This window comes from Haliotis asinina, chromosome 9, assembly GCF_037392515.1.
Source record: "Haliotis asinina isolate JCU_RB_2024 chromosome 9, JCU_Hal_asi_v2, whole genome shotgun sequence".
Taxonomy (NCBI): domain Eukaryota; kingdom Metazoa; phylum Mollusca; class Gastropoda; order Lepetellida; family Haliotidae; genus Haliotis; species Haliotis asinina.
The window spans coordinates 1,143,435-1,160,826 of NC_090288.1; the positions used below are offsets into that span (position 1 = coordinate 1,143,435).

General features: G+C 39.5%; 1 protein-coding gene and 1 pseudogene across 1 annotated transcript; both read left to right on the forward strand.

Moving 5' to 3' along the window:
• Positions 1-2,554: 2,554 nt before the first annotated feature.
• Positions 2,555-4,350, forward strand: LOC137296674 (uncharacterized). Its single transcript, XM_067828494.1, has 4 exons — positions 2,555-2,729; positions 3,612-3,743; positions 3,886-3,951; positions 4,269-4,350. The coding sequence occupies exons 1-4, from the start codon at positions 2,564-2,566 to the stop codon at positions 4,325-4,327; spliced, it is 423 nt and encodes a 140-aa protein (XP_067684595.1). The 5' UTR covers positions 2,555-2,563; the 3' UTR covers positions 4,328-4,350.
• Positions 4,351-5,743: 1,393 nt separating this feature from the next.
• Positions 5,744-9,188, forward strand: LOC137296484 (uncharacterized; annotated as a pseudogene).
• The last annotated feature ends 8,204 nt before the right edge of the window (positions 9,189-17,392 follow it).

Consider the following 17,392-nt stretch of genomic DNA (forward strand, 5'->3'; position numbering starts at 1 on the left):
TACTGTATCAATTTTCTTTGATCTCGAGAAAGCTTATGATACGACCTGGAAGCATGGTATTTTAAAGGATTTACATGACTTTGTCTTTGAAAGGCCGTTTGCCTCTTTTTATACCACAGTTTTTAAAAGACAGGCAGTTTCAAGTCCGAGTGGGTTCAACCCGGTCTGATCATTACAATCAGGTTCAGGGTGTCCCTCAAGGTAGTATTTTGTCTGTCGTTTTATTTAGTATTACGATCAACAGTTTATCCAAGGTTTTAAATGGTTCAAGTGATGACTCGTTATTTGTGGACGATTTTAATATTTCCTGTCATGGTAAAAATATGCACACTATCGAACGACAACTGCAGTTGTGTCTAAACAGAATAAATAAATGGTGTCTCGAAAACGGCTTTAAATTTTCTAAATCCAAAACTAATTGCATACACTTTTGTAGACAATATAAGCAACATACGGACCCTGAACTATCTTTAAATGGCACTCCCATCAAAGTTGTAAAGGAGGCCAAATTTTGGGGCTTAATTTTCGATTCTCATTTAACGTTCTCACCACACATTAAATCCCTTAAAGCTAAATGCCTGAAGGCACTGGACTTGTTAAAGGTTGTTTCAAATTCACTCCTTCAATTATACAGATCATTAGTACGATCTAAACTTGATTACGGTTCCATCGTATATGGTGGAGCCTGCAAAAGCAACCTTAAACTTTTAGATTCCGTCCACCACCAGTGTCTAAGATTTTGTCTTGGATCTTTCAGAACTTCGACAGTTGACAGCCTTATGTCGAGGCTGATGAGCCATCTCTTGACCAACGCCGTATAAAATTATCTTTGCAGTATATCATAAAACTATGTTCCAATGAGTCACATCCTGCATATGACTGTGTCTTCAATCCTCTCTGTAAGGATTTGTACAATAAGAAATCTTCTCTTCTTCCGCCTCTTGGTCTCAGGATTAAGCCATTTATTATTGAAGGGATGGTGTAAATCCAAATAGGGATCATGCAGGTAGCTAAGGTACTGTAAGTCCCCGTGGTCCCTAGTATGGTGGTCTCCCTTCAGTTGTTGGTGATCAATAGCCAATTTTTACGTGATATTGTCTAACATAGTTTTCTGCTTGTAAAAATACATTCTAGCTAGTTTTAATTCTTTTTGTGATACTCTAGTTATTTTACAGTCCGTCGATGACTGGTTCTTTAATTACTTGTATTTTTTGTGTGCATCTACAACATTTCTCGACACTATATGGCTGCAATATTGCCGATGTGACGTTAAATTTTAACTCACTCACTCACTCTTTATCCAAACTCGAAATTTTGTTTTGCTTCTTGTTACTTTATTCAAACTTGAAGTGAAAAATAATTGATTGCAGAACGTCAGTGCGAAGGAATACGCAGTCTTAAATGGTCTTAAAGGAAAAGTAACTTTGAACATTATTGGAATGGATCAATGAAAATCAAACTGATCAACTCGTCAAGTTTATGAAACAAAGAATAAATAATGGCTGAAGGAGCGGGAAAATACTAGCAATTTTAGAGAGTAAAAATAAGGTAGGTTTGAAACAAAATGTTTATTGGCAAAAAGGCGCGATTAGCACCATGGTGGGCTTGTGTTGCCATTACAGGCAGAGTAGGAACATGTGTTTCGCTGTTGCCGTCACAAACTGCTGACGCCAACAACATCCGAGTGGTCGTTATCCACCTATCTAGCCATCTGGTGGTAACCGTGTTAAAATATCATTTCCAAAGAACTAAATAACACGTCAGTATGGCAATAACTGTGTTAAATCAATATTCCCAATTGACATCCATCTCTCCCAGCTGTTTCTTGTAACGATGGTACAGATACCCAACATGTTGTCCAGTCAAGCGTCATTATTTGTGAGATGTTATCTTTTAGATCTCAAGTGATTTTCCTGTTTCCTTTCACGAGTTTCTGACCCATACAAGTATAAATATGTGTGGTTTATACATACAATCTGCAGAAACTCTTTTCGTCGTCTATTTTGGTAAGTAACATTTCTATGATTTCTTGATTTGATGATTGTAGTTAAGCAGCAGCATCCTGAACTACACAGTAGACCTATCCCAACAGAATCAAGACACACCACATTGGCACTGGAGTGGTTCTTCTACTGCATCAGACAACAAACACAAAGACACTTCTTTTGTACAGAAATCAGCGGTGGTTGCCATCTGAGACATTATAATGGTTAAAATGGAGCATTTTCACAATTTAGAACTTTAGAGAGCTCATATTTTAAACGCCATTTCAACTGCCTACTGTATCCATATAAGCGTCCTCTTCAGAAATGAAAAACGAAGTTACAAACAAGAGAATATATCAGTCATGCCCATGACATACCTATAAAGGTCTATCTCGTATTTCACGTCATTATCTCAAGGTATTAATGTCTGAAACAGTTGTGATGAATAATAAGCGTGTTATCCTTCTAAAGGCAGATACAAGAGACAAAAATATTGTCAGTAGTGTGTTCCACTATTGATTGCGTTTGTAATTTGCACAATGATCTATATGTCAAGCAGATAATATCAACTGACCAGAATGCGTCTGTTCCTCGTCCTACTGCTTGTGGCCGTAGTGCTGATGTCGGAATCGGACGCCTGGAGAAGATTCAGGTTGAGGGTCCGCGGCCGGCGTTTACTTCGAACCGCTGGACGGGTGTACCGAGTTTACAGGCGATACAAACACATCATCAACCCAGCCGTCGGTACGCCAATACAGGAAGATGTTCTACAAACATGTTTAAGACTTCATACCTCTCAGTATATCAATATTTCTTGAGGACATCAGTTCATTTATTTGAAGATTATCTGTGGTAATAATGTGGGATACACTTATTTCTGCCATAAGTAGAATCAAGGCACAGCAGAAGACAATGGTGGTCGTCGTCGTTTAGAATGTAATCAAAGTTTGGACATTTTTGGCATGCATTAGTTTTGCTATATCTCTCCTTGCATTTTCTCTCCTTGAGTCCCATCCGGGATCTACAAAATGTGTAACTGGACGTCAAAATCACTCTGAAAGGTCTCAGAGGTCGAAAGCTATTAATACACTGTACCTTTTAGTAAGTGATGACTTTTAATAGTAAAAAGTGTCCACAGTATGTGTTTCTCCTTTGTTTTCAATGTGAACATCATCAACCGATTTGAACGCCAACATACTGAAGACCGTTCACTAAGAGACTGATAAACAGATGGAACCATTAGACTAAGAAACAAGTTAGCTTATGAAGAAATGCCAAAATTCAGGTGTCTTATTTAACAAAGAAATAATGTTCTTGGGTGTTTGAGTGATCGAATGAGTTATAATTGTGCTTCTTTGAAAACACGTTCAGTTAAATAAGCGGTTTTCATTGTACTGAGGACTCAACACTGAAACCTGTGTTTGGAAGTATTGTTTCATCTGTTCTGAGAGAATATTGAAATAGTCAAGGGGGCAGAATCCTGTTATTATCAATCTTAACAAACCGTAGCAATTTGTGTTTGTTTTGCCTTTTTATGTGAAAAAATCTCATTGTGTTTGTTTGAAGCCATTGCTTTGTAACTTTTGCTACTGCGCGAGAATATATTTGTGTGTTCTTTGCTTTCAGGAGCCCTAGTTGGTAAGCGAAGTATTGACGACCTCGATAAGAACAAGGATGGCAATATTGACCAATCAGAAGCTGAAGAACTGATGGAGAGACGGGCGGCCGAGGATCTACTTTCACTTGCTGATGAAAACGGTAAACTTGAGTCAGCGTTCACATAATGACGATATATACAGTCCCTGTAACCCTGACTTTAATCACAAGTTATTTCATTGTGAACATGAAAATAATGCTTAAGTAATGAAGAGATTTGGACTGATCATTTCAACAATTTCAGATGATTCAAACGTGAGTTTGGAGGAGTTCTCGAGGAGCATCCATGACTTCATGACCATAGATTCAGGTAATCGGACATAACGAGTTGAATTGTACTGGTTTTGTACAATCGAACATTACAGATAAAATTGTATACGTTCTTGCACATAACATTAACTTGAAATGTTCATATTCAAGTGAAGTCTAAAGCTGATATTAACAGTGTTCTACTAATATTACATTCTATCAAAAACATGAAAACATGTGCTACAGTGAAAACAGACCGAGAATCGTAATCAGGAAGAATCTACAACCAGTCCTCGGGACTGCAAGATTGGATTTGAAGTATGGCTGAACTATAGTTGTCTGTGCATATTGTAATGAGTGCCTAATATTTCTTTTCAGACCCAGATTTGCAAAATGTACTGGAGAAGGAGTTTGCTGACGCTTTCGACTCAGAGTGATGATCCTTATCACAAAGTTTATTACAAGATTTCAATAAATCGTTTGGGTAAATGAGAGCTGTCTCATGTCTGTTCTTCATCCTTAGGGAATCAGAGTTGCGTCCCTTAGCAGTGTCACAATCCGATGATGGATATACCATGCTACAACCATGAGGGAAGGTACACCTACAACCGTCATAATTACAATACACAGCGGGACTGTTACAGAATACTGTGGCACGGAATAGCACTGTAATGTTTAAGGAAATGTGGCGAGTGGAGTTGATTGTACCGCTGCTACCCTGTCATCTCTTTATAGTCACGTTCCAATTGTGTTGACATCGGTGAAAATGTGAGTGTATCCTGCACCACTGCAGGGACCCGTCATGAATACATCCAATGTATATCAGTACGTTGGAACAGTTGTGTCCCTTAGTTGTGTGAAAACTCATTGATGGACACACCATGCTACAACCATAAAGAAAATTGGAAGAAATTGTACCTCGCAGTAACATTAACAGTCTTTCCTTAATTGTGTACCATATGTGGGGTTAAGTCCCACTTCAGAGGAATATGAATTAAGTTAAACACATCACATCACAACACAACAGAACTCGAAACAGCACAACACACAGTGAGCGGGATTCCAACTATACAGTCTCCTCTAACATCAATGTCCAACACCGACATCTATATGACATTATACTCTCAACTAGCGGTCATACATATACTGTGAAAATCGCATCTGTTTTATAATAACATGGTTATAAGTTTTTCAGATGCATCAAATACATTTAGTATTTTTTCTTCATTGTCCAAATTTTGGGGTTAAATGAACATCATACCTTGACAGGTGAAAATATATGAGTTACTATTCTATTGTTGTGGTGTTTCTTACATGCTGATGTTTGTTACATCAACCAACACTTTTTAAAAGAGTTATAGTAAAGTGTGCAATATGAGCACAGAAACATCAAAACAGCTCTTAAGAGGCAATGTATCTTGAAATGTCATACTTCTATATACACTCCTTTCACATTAATATCCCAAAGAGATTAATCAGTGGTATAAGAACTCCCCCAATAGCAATCGGGCATGAGAACTCTGCTTGTGGTCTTGAAATCCTGTCAGACCAGTGCATTGATTATCAAATTCCTCAGGAATTCTAAAACTAATTATATATTTTATAGTGAGCAATGTCAAAAATTGATTTTTGTAGTATGCTGCAACTGACGTTTTATAATCAGTAGAATAATTTATCAACTAGGATAGTTACTAGCTCCATCCTCGAAGGGGGTGAAGTACTGTGAATGATTGTCCTCCTGAAAGGGTACGCTAGTCCCGAAATTCAGTTTAGCTCTACACAGGATTTTGATCTTAGAATATTTCTTGTTTTATTATGGCTAAATATCAGTAATATCGCAAATGATTGAAAGGATGGTACAAATCCAGCTAGAGTCCATGCAGGTAGCCAAAGTACTGTAAGTCCCCATGGTTCTTAGAGAGGTGATCGACCTTAGGTTACCAGCGATCCTCAGCCTTTTTTATATTATGTATTGTCTTTATTTGAAATCCCAGGAATTTATAATTATTTTAAGTCCCGGTGTGTCTGAAATACTTCTGATGTGACTATAACCTTTAACTCGTTAACTCAGTCAGTAAGCTTAGATATGTTGTAGGTCCACTGTATCCGTACTTTAATCCCAGTGTACGTGACATAATTCCAGTAGGCCAGTAAACTTACTTAAATCATCCCATTTTGATAATTATTAAAAGGGTCAATGAATCAGTAATTAAATATACCTTTAATAAACACAAATATGGCAGTCGTCGGAAGGGCTATTCTTTAGTTCAGTCAACTGTTCTTGATGATTCCAGGTATGTAATAATGAAAGTAGGAAATTCAGAAATGGTGTCCATTCTGGCTAGTGGTTTATTTTTAAAACGTGAGTGTTAATATTTTGTAGTTATTGATGTTTATATATTTTAGTGTTATTTCTATATCTGGTTCCTGCAGAAATAAGTTTAACTCTCAAGGTAACTGTATAATCAAATTTAATATTGTTTCTTTTGTTATGTGAAAAAAGGTACAATATAAAATATTAAATACATTATTCCAATCTTGAGTAAGTATGTAGACCATGTTTGAAAGAGCATTTGCAACCAACTATTGCATAATGTTAACAAGTATTTAGAACAATACAAATTATTTTGTATTATTAGTATTGTGTATCTCCATTTTCAGATCAAGAGATGTACTGTCGGACAGAGCGTGGAAGTCATTCTTCATTGACCTCAGTGATGACCCTACAGATAACCCATGTCAAGAAGCAACAGATTCTGATAGTTGTTCAGCAGATGAATTCTTAGTTATTTTGGACAAAGTTCACCAGTATCATCCAGACAACAATGTGGATGAATTTGTTGATGGCACCATGTGGTACCACAGGTACCAGGAATATTTGAATTTGAAAAAGGAGCTGCTTCAGCATGTAGATGAGCTTGGTAATTTTACAATTGCAAGAAACCAACGTGAAAACATCACAATTGTGCAGTTTTATGACAGTGACTTAGGCTCAGTCCAGCTTTCAGTAGTCATCAAGCCATCCTTTACAGCAGCCATATATGCGCATCGACGTGACATTGGCCCAAATCATGAATTCTGGATTGGTTTACCTTCATTTTTCTCCATTCTTAATGATGTGAAAAAACTTCTATCAAAACTGTCTACATACCATGTTTGTGTTGACAATTACGAAGACAGATTTGTAGACATGATTCCGGTTGGTGCAGGGTTAAGTAGAGGAGCTATTTCAGCAATATCTGCCTACCGAGAAGGAGAGTTTGGAGCTAACATAACTGGAATTGCTGATACTTCTACCATCCGATCCATGAAATGTCAGTTCCTGGTGTCTCAGAGAGACCGTTGTAGCCATTGCAGTAAATACAGAGCCACACTCCGAGCAAATGCCAGAAGAGACTGAAAAACAGAAACCAAATAACTTTTGTCACACGACTCATAACAACATGTCGAAGAATGAAGTCATAGAAAAGTACCTAATGATGAAAAGTCGAATGTCGAAATTCCATTCAGCTTGAAATGGAGCGTTTAAGAAAAAACATATCCAAGAATATTACTCAGAAAGGTCTTCACGTAAGTGCTTCATCTAACTCAGAATTCCAGAAGCTCTTGATGGAACACTCGGATGAAGTATGTCATAATTACCCCGATGAAACATCTATTCAGAGACCTTTCTGGGAGCAGCAGAAACAATAGAGTGACGTCAAAGACAAACGCACAATGAGATGGCATCCAATGGTAATTAAATGGTGTCTCTACATGCGAAGTAGAAGTCGAAAGGCTTATGACATTGCTGGCAAGTCGTGCTTCATATTATTCCCAAGCAAAAGGACATTGTATGATTATTCCCATGCTCTTCCACGTTCACTTGGCTTTGATTCCAGTTATTCAAAACATTTAGAAGGAGAATCCAAGTCACCTCGAATGTTAGACATTGAGGCAAAATCCTATGTTGGCATTCTTCAGGATGAAGTAAAAGTGTCTGAAGGTCTTGTATATGCCAAAAACACTGGAGAACTGGTTGATTATGTTGATCTTGACAGAGTTGGCCATGCCTTGCTCTGTTTAGAGGAGGTTATTACAGGCAGTAAACCTCAACTAGCAAATACAATGTTCGTCCCCATGATCCGTGGTATTGTGGCAGATCTGAAATACCCATATGCAGCCTTTGCCACTGGGGGTGTAAGTGCCGATTACCTATTTCCAATACTTAGGGGAGCTGTTATTAATTTGCAAACAATTGGATTGAAGCCGCTTTTTATAACCTGTGATAGATCTTCACTCAACCGAAGGTTCTTCAGCTTGCACGAAGTACCACAGGTGAATACTTTCTACTGGACGTGGAATCCCTACTGTCGTCCATGCAGGAAAGTTTACTTCATTTCAGATGTTCCTCATCTTATCAAGACCACCAGAAACTGTTTTTCGAATTCAGGATCCCACAAAATGACCAGAGATCTGTGGAAGGATGGCCGTGACATCAGTTGGATCAATATTTTGAGGTTGTATGAAGAACATGTAGAAAAAGCCTTGTTTTGCAAGACATACAAGCTTACTAGAGACCATGTAGATTTGCCACCATACACAGCCGTGAAAGTCAACCCGTTAGCACAGATATTTAGCAGCTCTGTTGCAAATGCTATGGAGGAACCATATGGGTACCCAGTCAGAGAAACTGTGAACCTAATTGGACATATGAACCGTTTTTTATTGTCTCAACACAAGGAGTTTGCAGGAAGGAAACATAACTCGGAACAGTGACAAACAAGAGTACCGAAATGTTCACGACACCAGAGTGGATTATCTTGTTAATGACTTCTTGAATTTTTTCAAAGCCTGGGAGGATAGTGTTATGCAACGGCCAGGGCAATTTACTTCCACCCAAAGCAAATGTATGATGCTCACACATGTCATCAAACACTGAAAGGACTTACAATATATGTATATTCCACTGTAGGGCGTGTGCGATTCATGCTTGCTGCAGGTGCAGAATTTGTTCTAACTCACCGATTTAATCAGGACCCTGTAGAAGAACAGTTTAGACATAAAGGAGGCGCAAATGACAATCCATCAGTTTACGCTGTCAAACAGAACTTTTCACAGATAACGGTCATTGGTTCATCTGTGCTCCAACCAATACGTGGCAACATATCCAACAAGAGACCACACCCTACCATGACAGTTGATGATGAAGCACTCCCTAGGCGCATGTGTAATGTGTTTTACTTTAGTAATAAAAGGATAGACAAATGTATAATCTCAACACTCCATCTCCCATACCACTGGCGTACCGCTCAGTAAAAGTATCTGTTGTAATTGTGGCACTGTAACTTAAATTTGTTGACTCTTATATAGGAAAAACACAAGACCAAACTGAAGATTGAATTATTACATACAAATGATATGTAATATATTTTACATATGATTCTCATTTTTGAACAGATCATTGCATTTTTTTTATTACATGTTGCTGATGCTAATGTCACTCTCACCTGGATTTTCATGTGTGTGCAAAATGTATACATACAAGCTATTGTTATAATTAACCACCCATATTAAATAGTCTCATAAAAGTGTCTATGACTATTCTCTCATTGATGATTACAGTAAATTGTCTCTTGATTTTAAGATTTTTCTGAGTTACTGGCTGTTTTTCCCTTCACTAGATTTTCTCTCGATTTTTTTCTCTTTCTGGTGTTGGCGCTTCACATATTGGCCACGGCCCCACCACGCACATTCAGGAACAAAGAGACTAGAAATTTTAACAGTTGTAACTTTAGTTTTTCTTCGCACATGATTAACTTGTCCCAGTAGAACATGACCATGGGGTTAGTCAGAATAGTTTCTTTCAGTTTACCACATTGAAGTTAGTGAGCACTAGGGTTGGACAGATCCTAACTACTGTTTCAACTGATCTCAAAAGAAGAAAGCAACAATCACTTGGAAGTGTAAGGCCACCCCTGTTGATTTTTTCTGTCCATCTTGAAAAGGTCGGAATGTATCCTTCCTTGGATTCTCTTTTCGCATGAAGGCCCTCGATGAGAGCCTCTATGTTTTGACCACCTACTGGTTTCTTTTTGAGCATTGCATGGACAATATAAGACTTTTGAAGATTGTTTTTCATCGGGTTTGAAGCTGTGTTGCTTGTTGGTGGTGTTCTTTTGTCTGTGCTCATAAGCTGAAATCAGGAGGATAGCTATATTTAATAATTTAAGATGTGATAGAGACCGTGGGTAGAAATTATGGAAATTAAAATTTAGTGTACTATTCACTTCAAAGATGTCTAAAATACCAGTTAACAACTTTATTTTAAGATTGTATACACTGTACAGAATTGTATGATTTTATGTTTTCCATTTACAGTCAGTCCTCAATGGACAACACAACTATCCAGATTGTGTTGCAAGATGTTTATCAGTTATCACGGCGTAATATGTTAATATTATAGTATATTCTTTGGTCTTAAGCTCAATTTCAATATCACTTTTAAGTTTCATTACAATGATTGATATTCATAAATTACATGTGAAGAAATTATGAAAATTATAATCAAATGTACAATTCAAATTATGCGTATCTAAGATATTGGTTTTAAACTAAAGAGCTTGTAACAGTTTACTGGGGTAAAATGAGGAAGTTGTTCTTCAGTTAAATACTAGTATAAGTGGATCACTCTCACTTTACCCTGTTAATTACAGTTTTTTCTGATTAATAAATAACATGATCACGAATGGTTGAAACAATGAACAAGAATTTATTACATATAAATTTATATGAATTAATAATGACATTAAAGATGACGTTTTCCCCAAAACGAAATACCAAGAGCAGTTTTCAATCTCTACAGTCAGTCATAGACGATTTATGGGACGCTTCACTCAATTTAAATATCGACGAGTGTAATCGTCTATGAATAACAGTCTCACGCAAAGCTTGGGCAGTAAAACACTTACATTTGTAGTGTTGCACACGGTAGATAGCGACAAAATATCTTCTCAACGGAAATACTGGCATGCACCGCAGTTAGTCAACGACTACAACTGTCAAGAACTGTTAACTGACGAGAGTTACGTCACAGTCCTCTTGACGTAATATATTTACATAAACAAGCAAAATATTTTAATTTCCTATTGGTGCAGTACTATTACATGTAGAGCGTTATGAGTCTCAATATAAATACGGAAATGCCTTTTGATGCTCAAAATATAGAATTTGCAAAAGTAATTTTGTCAACGAACTGTGTACACATAACATCATCAATATGGCCGCCTCCATGGATAACATTGCCGAAGCAATAACTCTGACAAAACGGCAGTTAAATATAATTTTTTGTCAGGTAACAAGGATATGCATTAGAGTGTACATAACACTGAATATCAATTGAATGTCATTTAAACTGTATTATGTCTCCTAATCTAAAGACTGAGGACAAATGCGATGACGCTCCCTGCCACTATGTCAATATGGGCATACTCGTCGCATGCAAACACCCCGAGGCCAAATGCCAACTTGGGCTGTATATTACAATATCCCCCTCTTTATAAATAAATCGTCCTCGATTTAACCTCTTACTTTATAAATCTTGTTGAATGTCGAACATAAATATATACATATACATTGTTAAATAATCATGTGCATCATCATAGTGAGTGAAGTCTTATGCCGAGCTCAGGAATGTTCCCGCCATATGGCGGCGGTCTGTAAAATACGAGTCTGAACCAGACAATCCAATAAAAATTTAAAAACAATCCAATAAAACAATAAAACTTAAATCTTTCACAGTCCCAGAATAAACACAGTTCCAAAAAGGCAAGGTCCACTAGTTCCACACAGAGATTGTTCCAGAGATATGTAGAGACTGAGAGATGGTTCCACATAGTCATTCAACAAGTCCAGAGATAGTTCCAGGGTTGCCAAGAATAATGGTAGCCTACTTGCTCATTATTCGGATGTAGGCATCCGCTTATCGATGCAAAGTTAACTGTTCATTAAATCTTCTGTCCTCAGCCTCATAAAGGACAGCCATTGCTTCTCGCTCAGACCGGATGAAATCGTCCAGTGCTGGTCTGGTAAGAGGAATGTCAAAGGTGGTAGGCCAGCTGGGAACTGACCTGGCTATCTGTCTCTCCAGCTGAGACACCTGACATTTCAGGGCCTGTATCTCTACTTGGGCTCGATCATAGGCCAGTTCCCACTGGTTAGGAGTAACTTCACCAATGGAAACTGGTTCACTCTCCCTCTGAGTTGACTCAGGAGCAGACTTGACGTTTACCAGTTCTACTGGTATCTCCTTTTGTTGTGGTTGGGAACTTGCTAGGGTAGATCTGATTCCCTTCTTTGACTTACCCGCCGGGAAGGTCCATTTTCCTGGATCCCTGAAAGCTCTATTTGTTGCCACAGTGGTTCGGGCCTTTCTGCAAACCTGCATCATTTTCTTTGGATTGGCTCGCTTGTTAGTGTGATGCCTCATATAGTGTCGGGTCAAGTCCGGGAAGATGTTGTATGTCGCTCGGCAATCCAGGACAGGACAATGGAATGTGGTCAACTGAGGTCTATGTCTCATTGTCCAGTGACGCTGAAATGCCGGAAGATGAGTGAATATACTTCTCTCCGGACATGCCGGGCAATCCATTCCTGAGTTAAAATGTATTTCCTGCTCCTCATCTGTTGGAAGGTCCATATCAATGTTTGTGTCCCCATCCAAGATGAGAACCTCCTCCACTGGGGAGGGTGAGGTGACAGATTTTTCAGCCCTGAAGATGCAAATTTACATATTACATAGTGGATAGGATGATATAATTTAAAGGTTTGTTCTGAATAAGGTAACGAGAGAGAGATCCATTCCCTATGTTATTCCAGCAATAACATATCCTACGAATCGTACTGAAAATTAAGTTTATCCAACATCTACTCACAGTGGGATTTTTAGCTCAGACATTCTAATGTTTAGGCCCTTAGAAATACTGATGGAAAGCGTCCAACACGCCTAAAGTTTAAATCTGTACAGGTTTGTAAGCTTCCAAACACTAGATTTTAGTTTTCATCACTCTGTTCTCTACCACCTTAAGTACGTAGACTGATAATTTTGAATTTTGATTTTAACGTACTGATCTTAACTCTAATCTCAGACTGTTTCTGGAATACGGAAACAACAGGTGGATGTCTCAAGCCTGCTGCTTGGAAGTCCACTATATAGGTGGATCACTCCCCAAGTATGGTAACTACCGGTCAGTATACACAACCTTGGGTGTCTTATTTGGTCCATTCTGGATACGGTAGGTGACGTCATCAATTTGTTTGATGACTACCCAAACCTTTGACCATTTTGGAGTGAGTTTGTAGCTGAGGTTAGTGGCTTTGTGGGGCTTAAATAACCATACTGGTTGCCCTACTTTGAGTCTGGACTCTTTACTTCCCTAGTCAAAACGTTTTTTCCGCACCTCAGAAGAACATTTGAGACTTCTTCTGGCAGTTTCAAAAGCTTTTTGAAACTGTTGCTTGATCTCTTTCACCTATTCTTCTCTGGTGATGGAATTCTCCTTCGGATCACCAGTTACCAGGTGAAATGGCATTCGCACCTCTGAACCAAATACTAATTTATTTGGCGTGCAGCCAGTTGATTCATGCTTTGAACTTCTGTATGCAGCCATCACAAAGGGGAGATATTTGTCCCAAGACTTCGGCCTCCCTTCGGTATATATACTTAGCATTGCAGCTAGTGTGCGGTTAAAACGTTCGACCTGACCGTTAGCCTGAGATCTAAGAGAGGTTGTTCTGGTTTTCACCACTCCCAGCAATTTACATAGCTCTTGGAAAAGTGTAGCTTCATATTGTCTACCCTGATCGCTATGTAAGATTTTTGGGGTACCAAACCGGCATATCCACTCTTCCACCACTTTCTTAGCCACCGTTTTAGCCTCGATATTTGGTATGGCATAGGCCTCTGTCCACTTCGTGAAAGAATCTGTGACCACGAGAACATATTTATTTCCCGCAGTTGTTTTTTCCAAGGGACCCATGATATCCGTTGTCAGTCTCTGGGTGAGCCAGTTATATATTCCTTCATGGGTGCTTTCTGCTTTTTAGGTGTTTTCCTGGCCACACATTTGTCACAATGTAGACAGTGGTCTCTGACATCAGCCTTCATTCCAACCCAGTAGAACGACTATTCGAGCTTTGCAAAAGTCTTAGAAACACCAAGGTGGCCTCCCAAAGGCGAGTCATGACAACCTTTAAGGATGAATCTTCTCTTAACAGCTGGTACAACAATGAGCCAGCGCCATTCCTTACCATCATTACTTTCCCATCTACGATGAAGAACTCCTTGTCGTATAGACAAACGATCAAATTGACCCCATAATGCTTTGCAAGCATCAGAGCATCCTGAAACAGTTTCCCATTCCGGACATTGATTCTGCTGTCTAGCCTTAAAAATAAGACTGATGTCAGGATCCTGTATTTGCATGTCTTTAAGCTCTTCCTTTCCAAATGTTATGTCATTCTGTTTTGCAGATTGGGATCTGGTGATGGCGGAGCAAACAGCACTTGCCTCAGCAACACTGCATGGTCCTTCCTCCCTGTGACATTGCGGACACGGGGTACAAGGTCGGCGACTTAGGGCGTCAGCATTCCAGTGAATTCGGCCGGGTCTATGAACTTCTGTCAAGTCATAGTTACCTAATTCCTGTAACCATCGAGCCATTTGATTGACTGGCCTCTTGATGCGCTTAGCCCATGCGACTGCAGAATTGTCCGTTCTGATGGTAACAGGCCTACCGAAGACATATGGATGCCAATGGCGACAAGCTGCCATTACTGCCAACAGCTCACGATGAGTAACACAGCAGTTCTTTTCTGCTGGTGTGAGACATTTACTGTAGTAACCCAGCACCACCTCTCTGCCATTTTGATTCTGTGACAGGACAGCTCCAAGACCATCACCTGATGCATCACTGTCGATGGTGATTTCGCCTTGTCTTGTGGGAAAACCAAGGATAGGGGCTGAAGTGAGAGTCCACTGGAACTCAACCAACGGACTGGAAAGTTTTGTCAGCGGTCTTGCAATTTTTGAAAAATCTTTTATGAATTTTCGATAGTAATTGGCTAGCCCCAGAAATTGTTGAATCTGTTTTCTAGATTTGGGAGTTGGCCAGGACCTCACAGTCTCAATTTTCTCTGGCTGGGTGTGTACGCCGTCAGTTGAAATGACATGACCCAGAAAGTCCACTCTCCCCTTGAAGAAATGACACTTCTTTGGCTTTAATTTAAGGCCCGACGAAGAAGATCCGAGAGTGTTTTCAAGAAAATCAGTACTTGATTGAAATCTTGCCCAAACACTATTATGCCATCTTGGAAACAGAGACATTCGTTCCATTGGTGACCTCTGAGAATCATCTCCATGAGCCTTTCGAACGTGGAAGGAGCATTGCAGAGACCAAATGGCATAACATTCCATTCAAACAAGCCGAAACGTGTTACAAAAGCTGTTTTCTCACGATCACGTGAATCAATCTCGACTTGCCAGTAGCCCGCTTGTAAATCCATGGTACAATACATTCTTACCCCCAAGGCTATCAATACAGTCATCAATACGAGGCAAAGGATATGAGTCTTTTCTAGTGTGCTCATTTAAAACGTGAAAATCACAACAGTATCTCCAACGACCATCCTTGCGTTGAAGAAGAACTGTTGGGGAAGCCCATGGACTACTGGATGGTTGTATGACACCTTGTTCCAACATTCGATTGACTTCCTTCTCCTCTGCTTCTTGTTTAGCAAGGGTTTGACGGCGAGGGGATTGTTTGACTGGTCTCGCATCACCAGTGTCAATGCGGTGTTTCACTAAGTTGGTACATCCAAGATCATCCTCATTCTTAGCAAAAGTATCCCTATAATTGTATAGAAAATCTCGAAGCTTTTCTTGCTGGCTTGCATCCAGATTAACCCTGCTTCGGTCAAACAAATCTGGTAAATGATCAGGTACCTTAGCATTGATAACTCGGACACGTGAGACTCTCTTGTTCTTAGCATGTTTGTTTGGAACTAAGTTTACATTTTCACACTGTCCCAGGATTCTACCTTTAGCTAGGATATATTCTTTATCAAGAACATTGATGAATAATAATGATTAATAACTACTGAATGTCCCATCACTAACCCATGTACAAATAACATGTCTTTGCAGGGTTCTATGAGGATAGAGGACTGGTCTCTCTGACTCGCAGGCAAGCTAACTTGGACATAGGATACAACTGAGGTGGCAACGAGGCATCATCTGCAACTATGACAGTGGTGTCTGTGCCAACCATTGGCATCCATCTGCCGCGCAACTGGATTCTCGACCCAGCAATGTCGGTCACACCTTCAAGTCTCTCTAACACATCTATTCCAAGAATGCCATCGCACTCATGAGAGTTATCTACCTCTGCAATAATGAATTCCTCCTTAGTAGGGCTTAAATCATCTCCCAGAAAGACAGATGTTTGGAAAATCCCTATAGCCTTGAACAAAGTTCCATTCACAGCCTCAAGCATCAGGTCAATAAGTTTAATAGCTGTAGAGGAGGACAAACGCTTGCTTGCAGCATGAGACAACAGAGACACTTGACTACCAGTGTCAACAAGTAAGGTGAAATAAGTTTGACCTATCCTTAAGTTAACAAATTGGCCCTTATCACCTATTTTAAAACAAGTTTGGAAATCTGCTTTGACAGCAACTGGGTCAGGTGGATTGTGTTGAGGATTATTTGGAATTATCTCCTTTTCATTGGAAAACACACAAATCCCACTTTCCACCTGACCACTGGTTTTAACTGAGTTAGGATTTGTGGTCCCATTATCTGGTTTATTCTCCACTGCATCCGACCTACTTCCGGGCCAGTGGATAACCGTTTCCCTGACAGCCATTCCCCTGGTTATTCAGAGGACACTCAGAAGCCCAATGACCTGTCTGTTTACACTGAAAACAGGCATCTTTATCTCTCCGGCTCGTACTCGGTGAGCGAGATTCACTCCACTGACCGGAATTGTCTCTCTTCCGTTGAGACTGAGACCGATTTTGCCTGTCTTTATTGTGATTGTAGTATTGTCTTCCTCCTTCAAATCGCGTTCGAGAACAGGAACTGTGAAACTGCATGGCAGCAAGTTTTTCCACAGTCTTCTGGAGGCTTGATAACTGTTCAGTAAGAGAATCGATTTTCTTATTCACTGTAGAACTTTCCAACTCAAACTGAACTCTCTTCTCTCGAGAAGGATATGGACTGACAGATCTCACAGATCTATTTGAACCTGGTTTACCAACAACAGACTCGTAAAGTTCTGCGACTTCAATAGCATCTTGAAGAGTGCAGACACCTCTATCAAGGAATCTGAGTCTTAAGTCTTTATCGACTGCTCTTTTAGGTGCATCTCAAAAGGTAGATCTGGATAGGCTCCCAAAGCCAAATGCCAGATATCGTCACACATTTCAGCGATATTCTCGCCAGGTTTACGGCGTCTCATCATGAG

What these genes read in the sequence shown, in the direction of transcription:
- LOC137296674 (XM_067828494.1), top strand. Translation starts at nt 2,564, where the DNA reads ATGCGTCTGTTCCTCGTCCTACTGCTTGTGGCCGTAGTGCTGATGTCG. An exon ending in CATCATCAACCCAGCCGTCG is followed by an intron (nt 2,730 to 3,611) that starts GTACGCCAATAC and finishes CTTTGCTTTCAG; the next exon opens with GAGCCCTAGTTGGTAAGCGA. An exon ending in TTCACTTGCTGATGAAAACG is followed by an intron (nt 3,744 to 3,885) that starts GTAAACTTGAGT and finishes CAACAATTTCAG; the next exon opens with ATGATTCAAACGTGAGTTTG.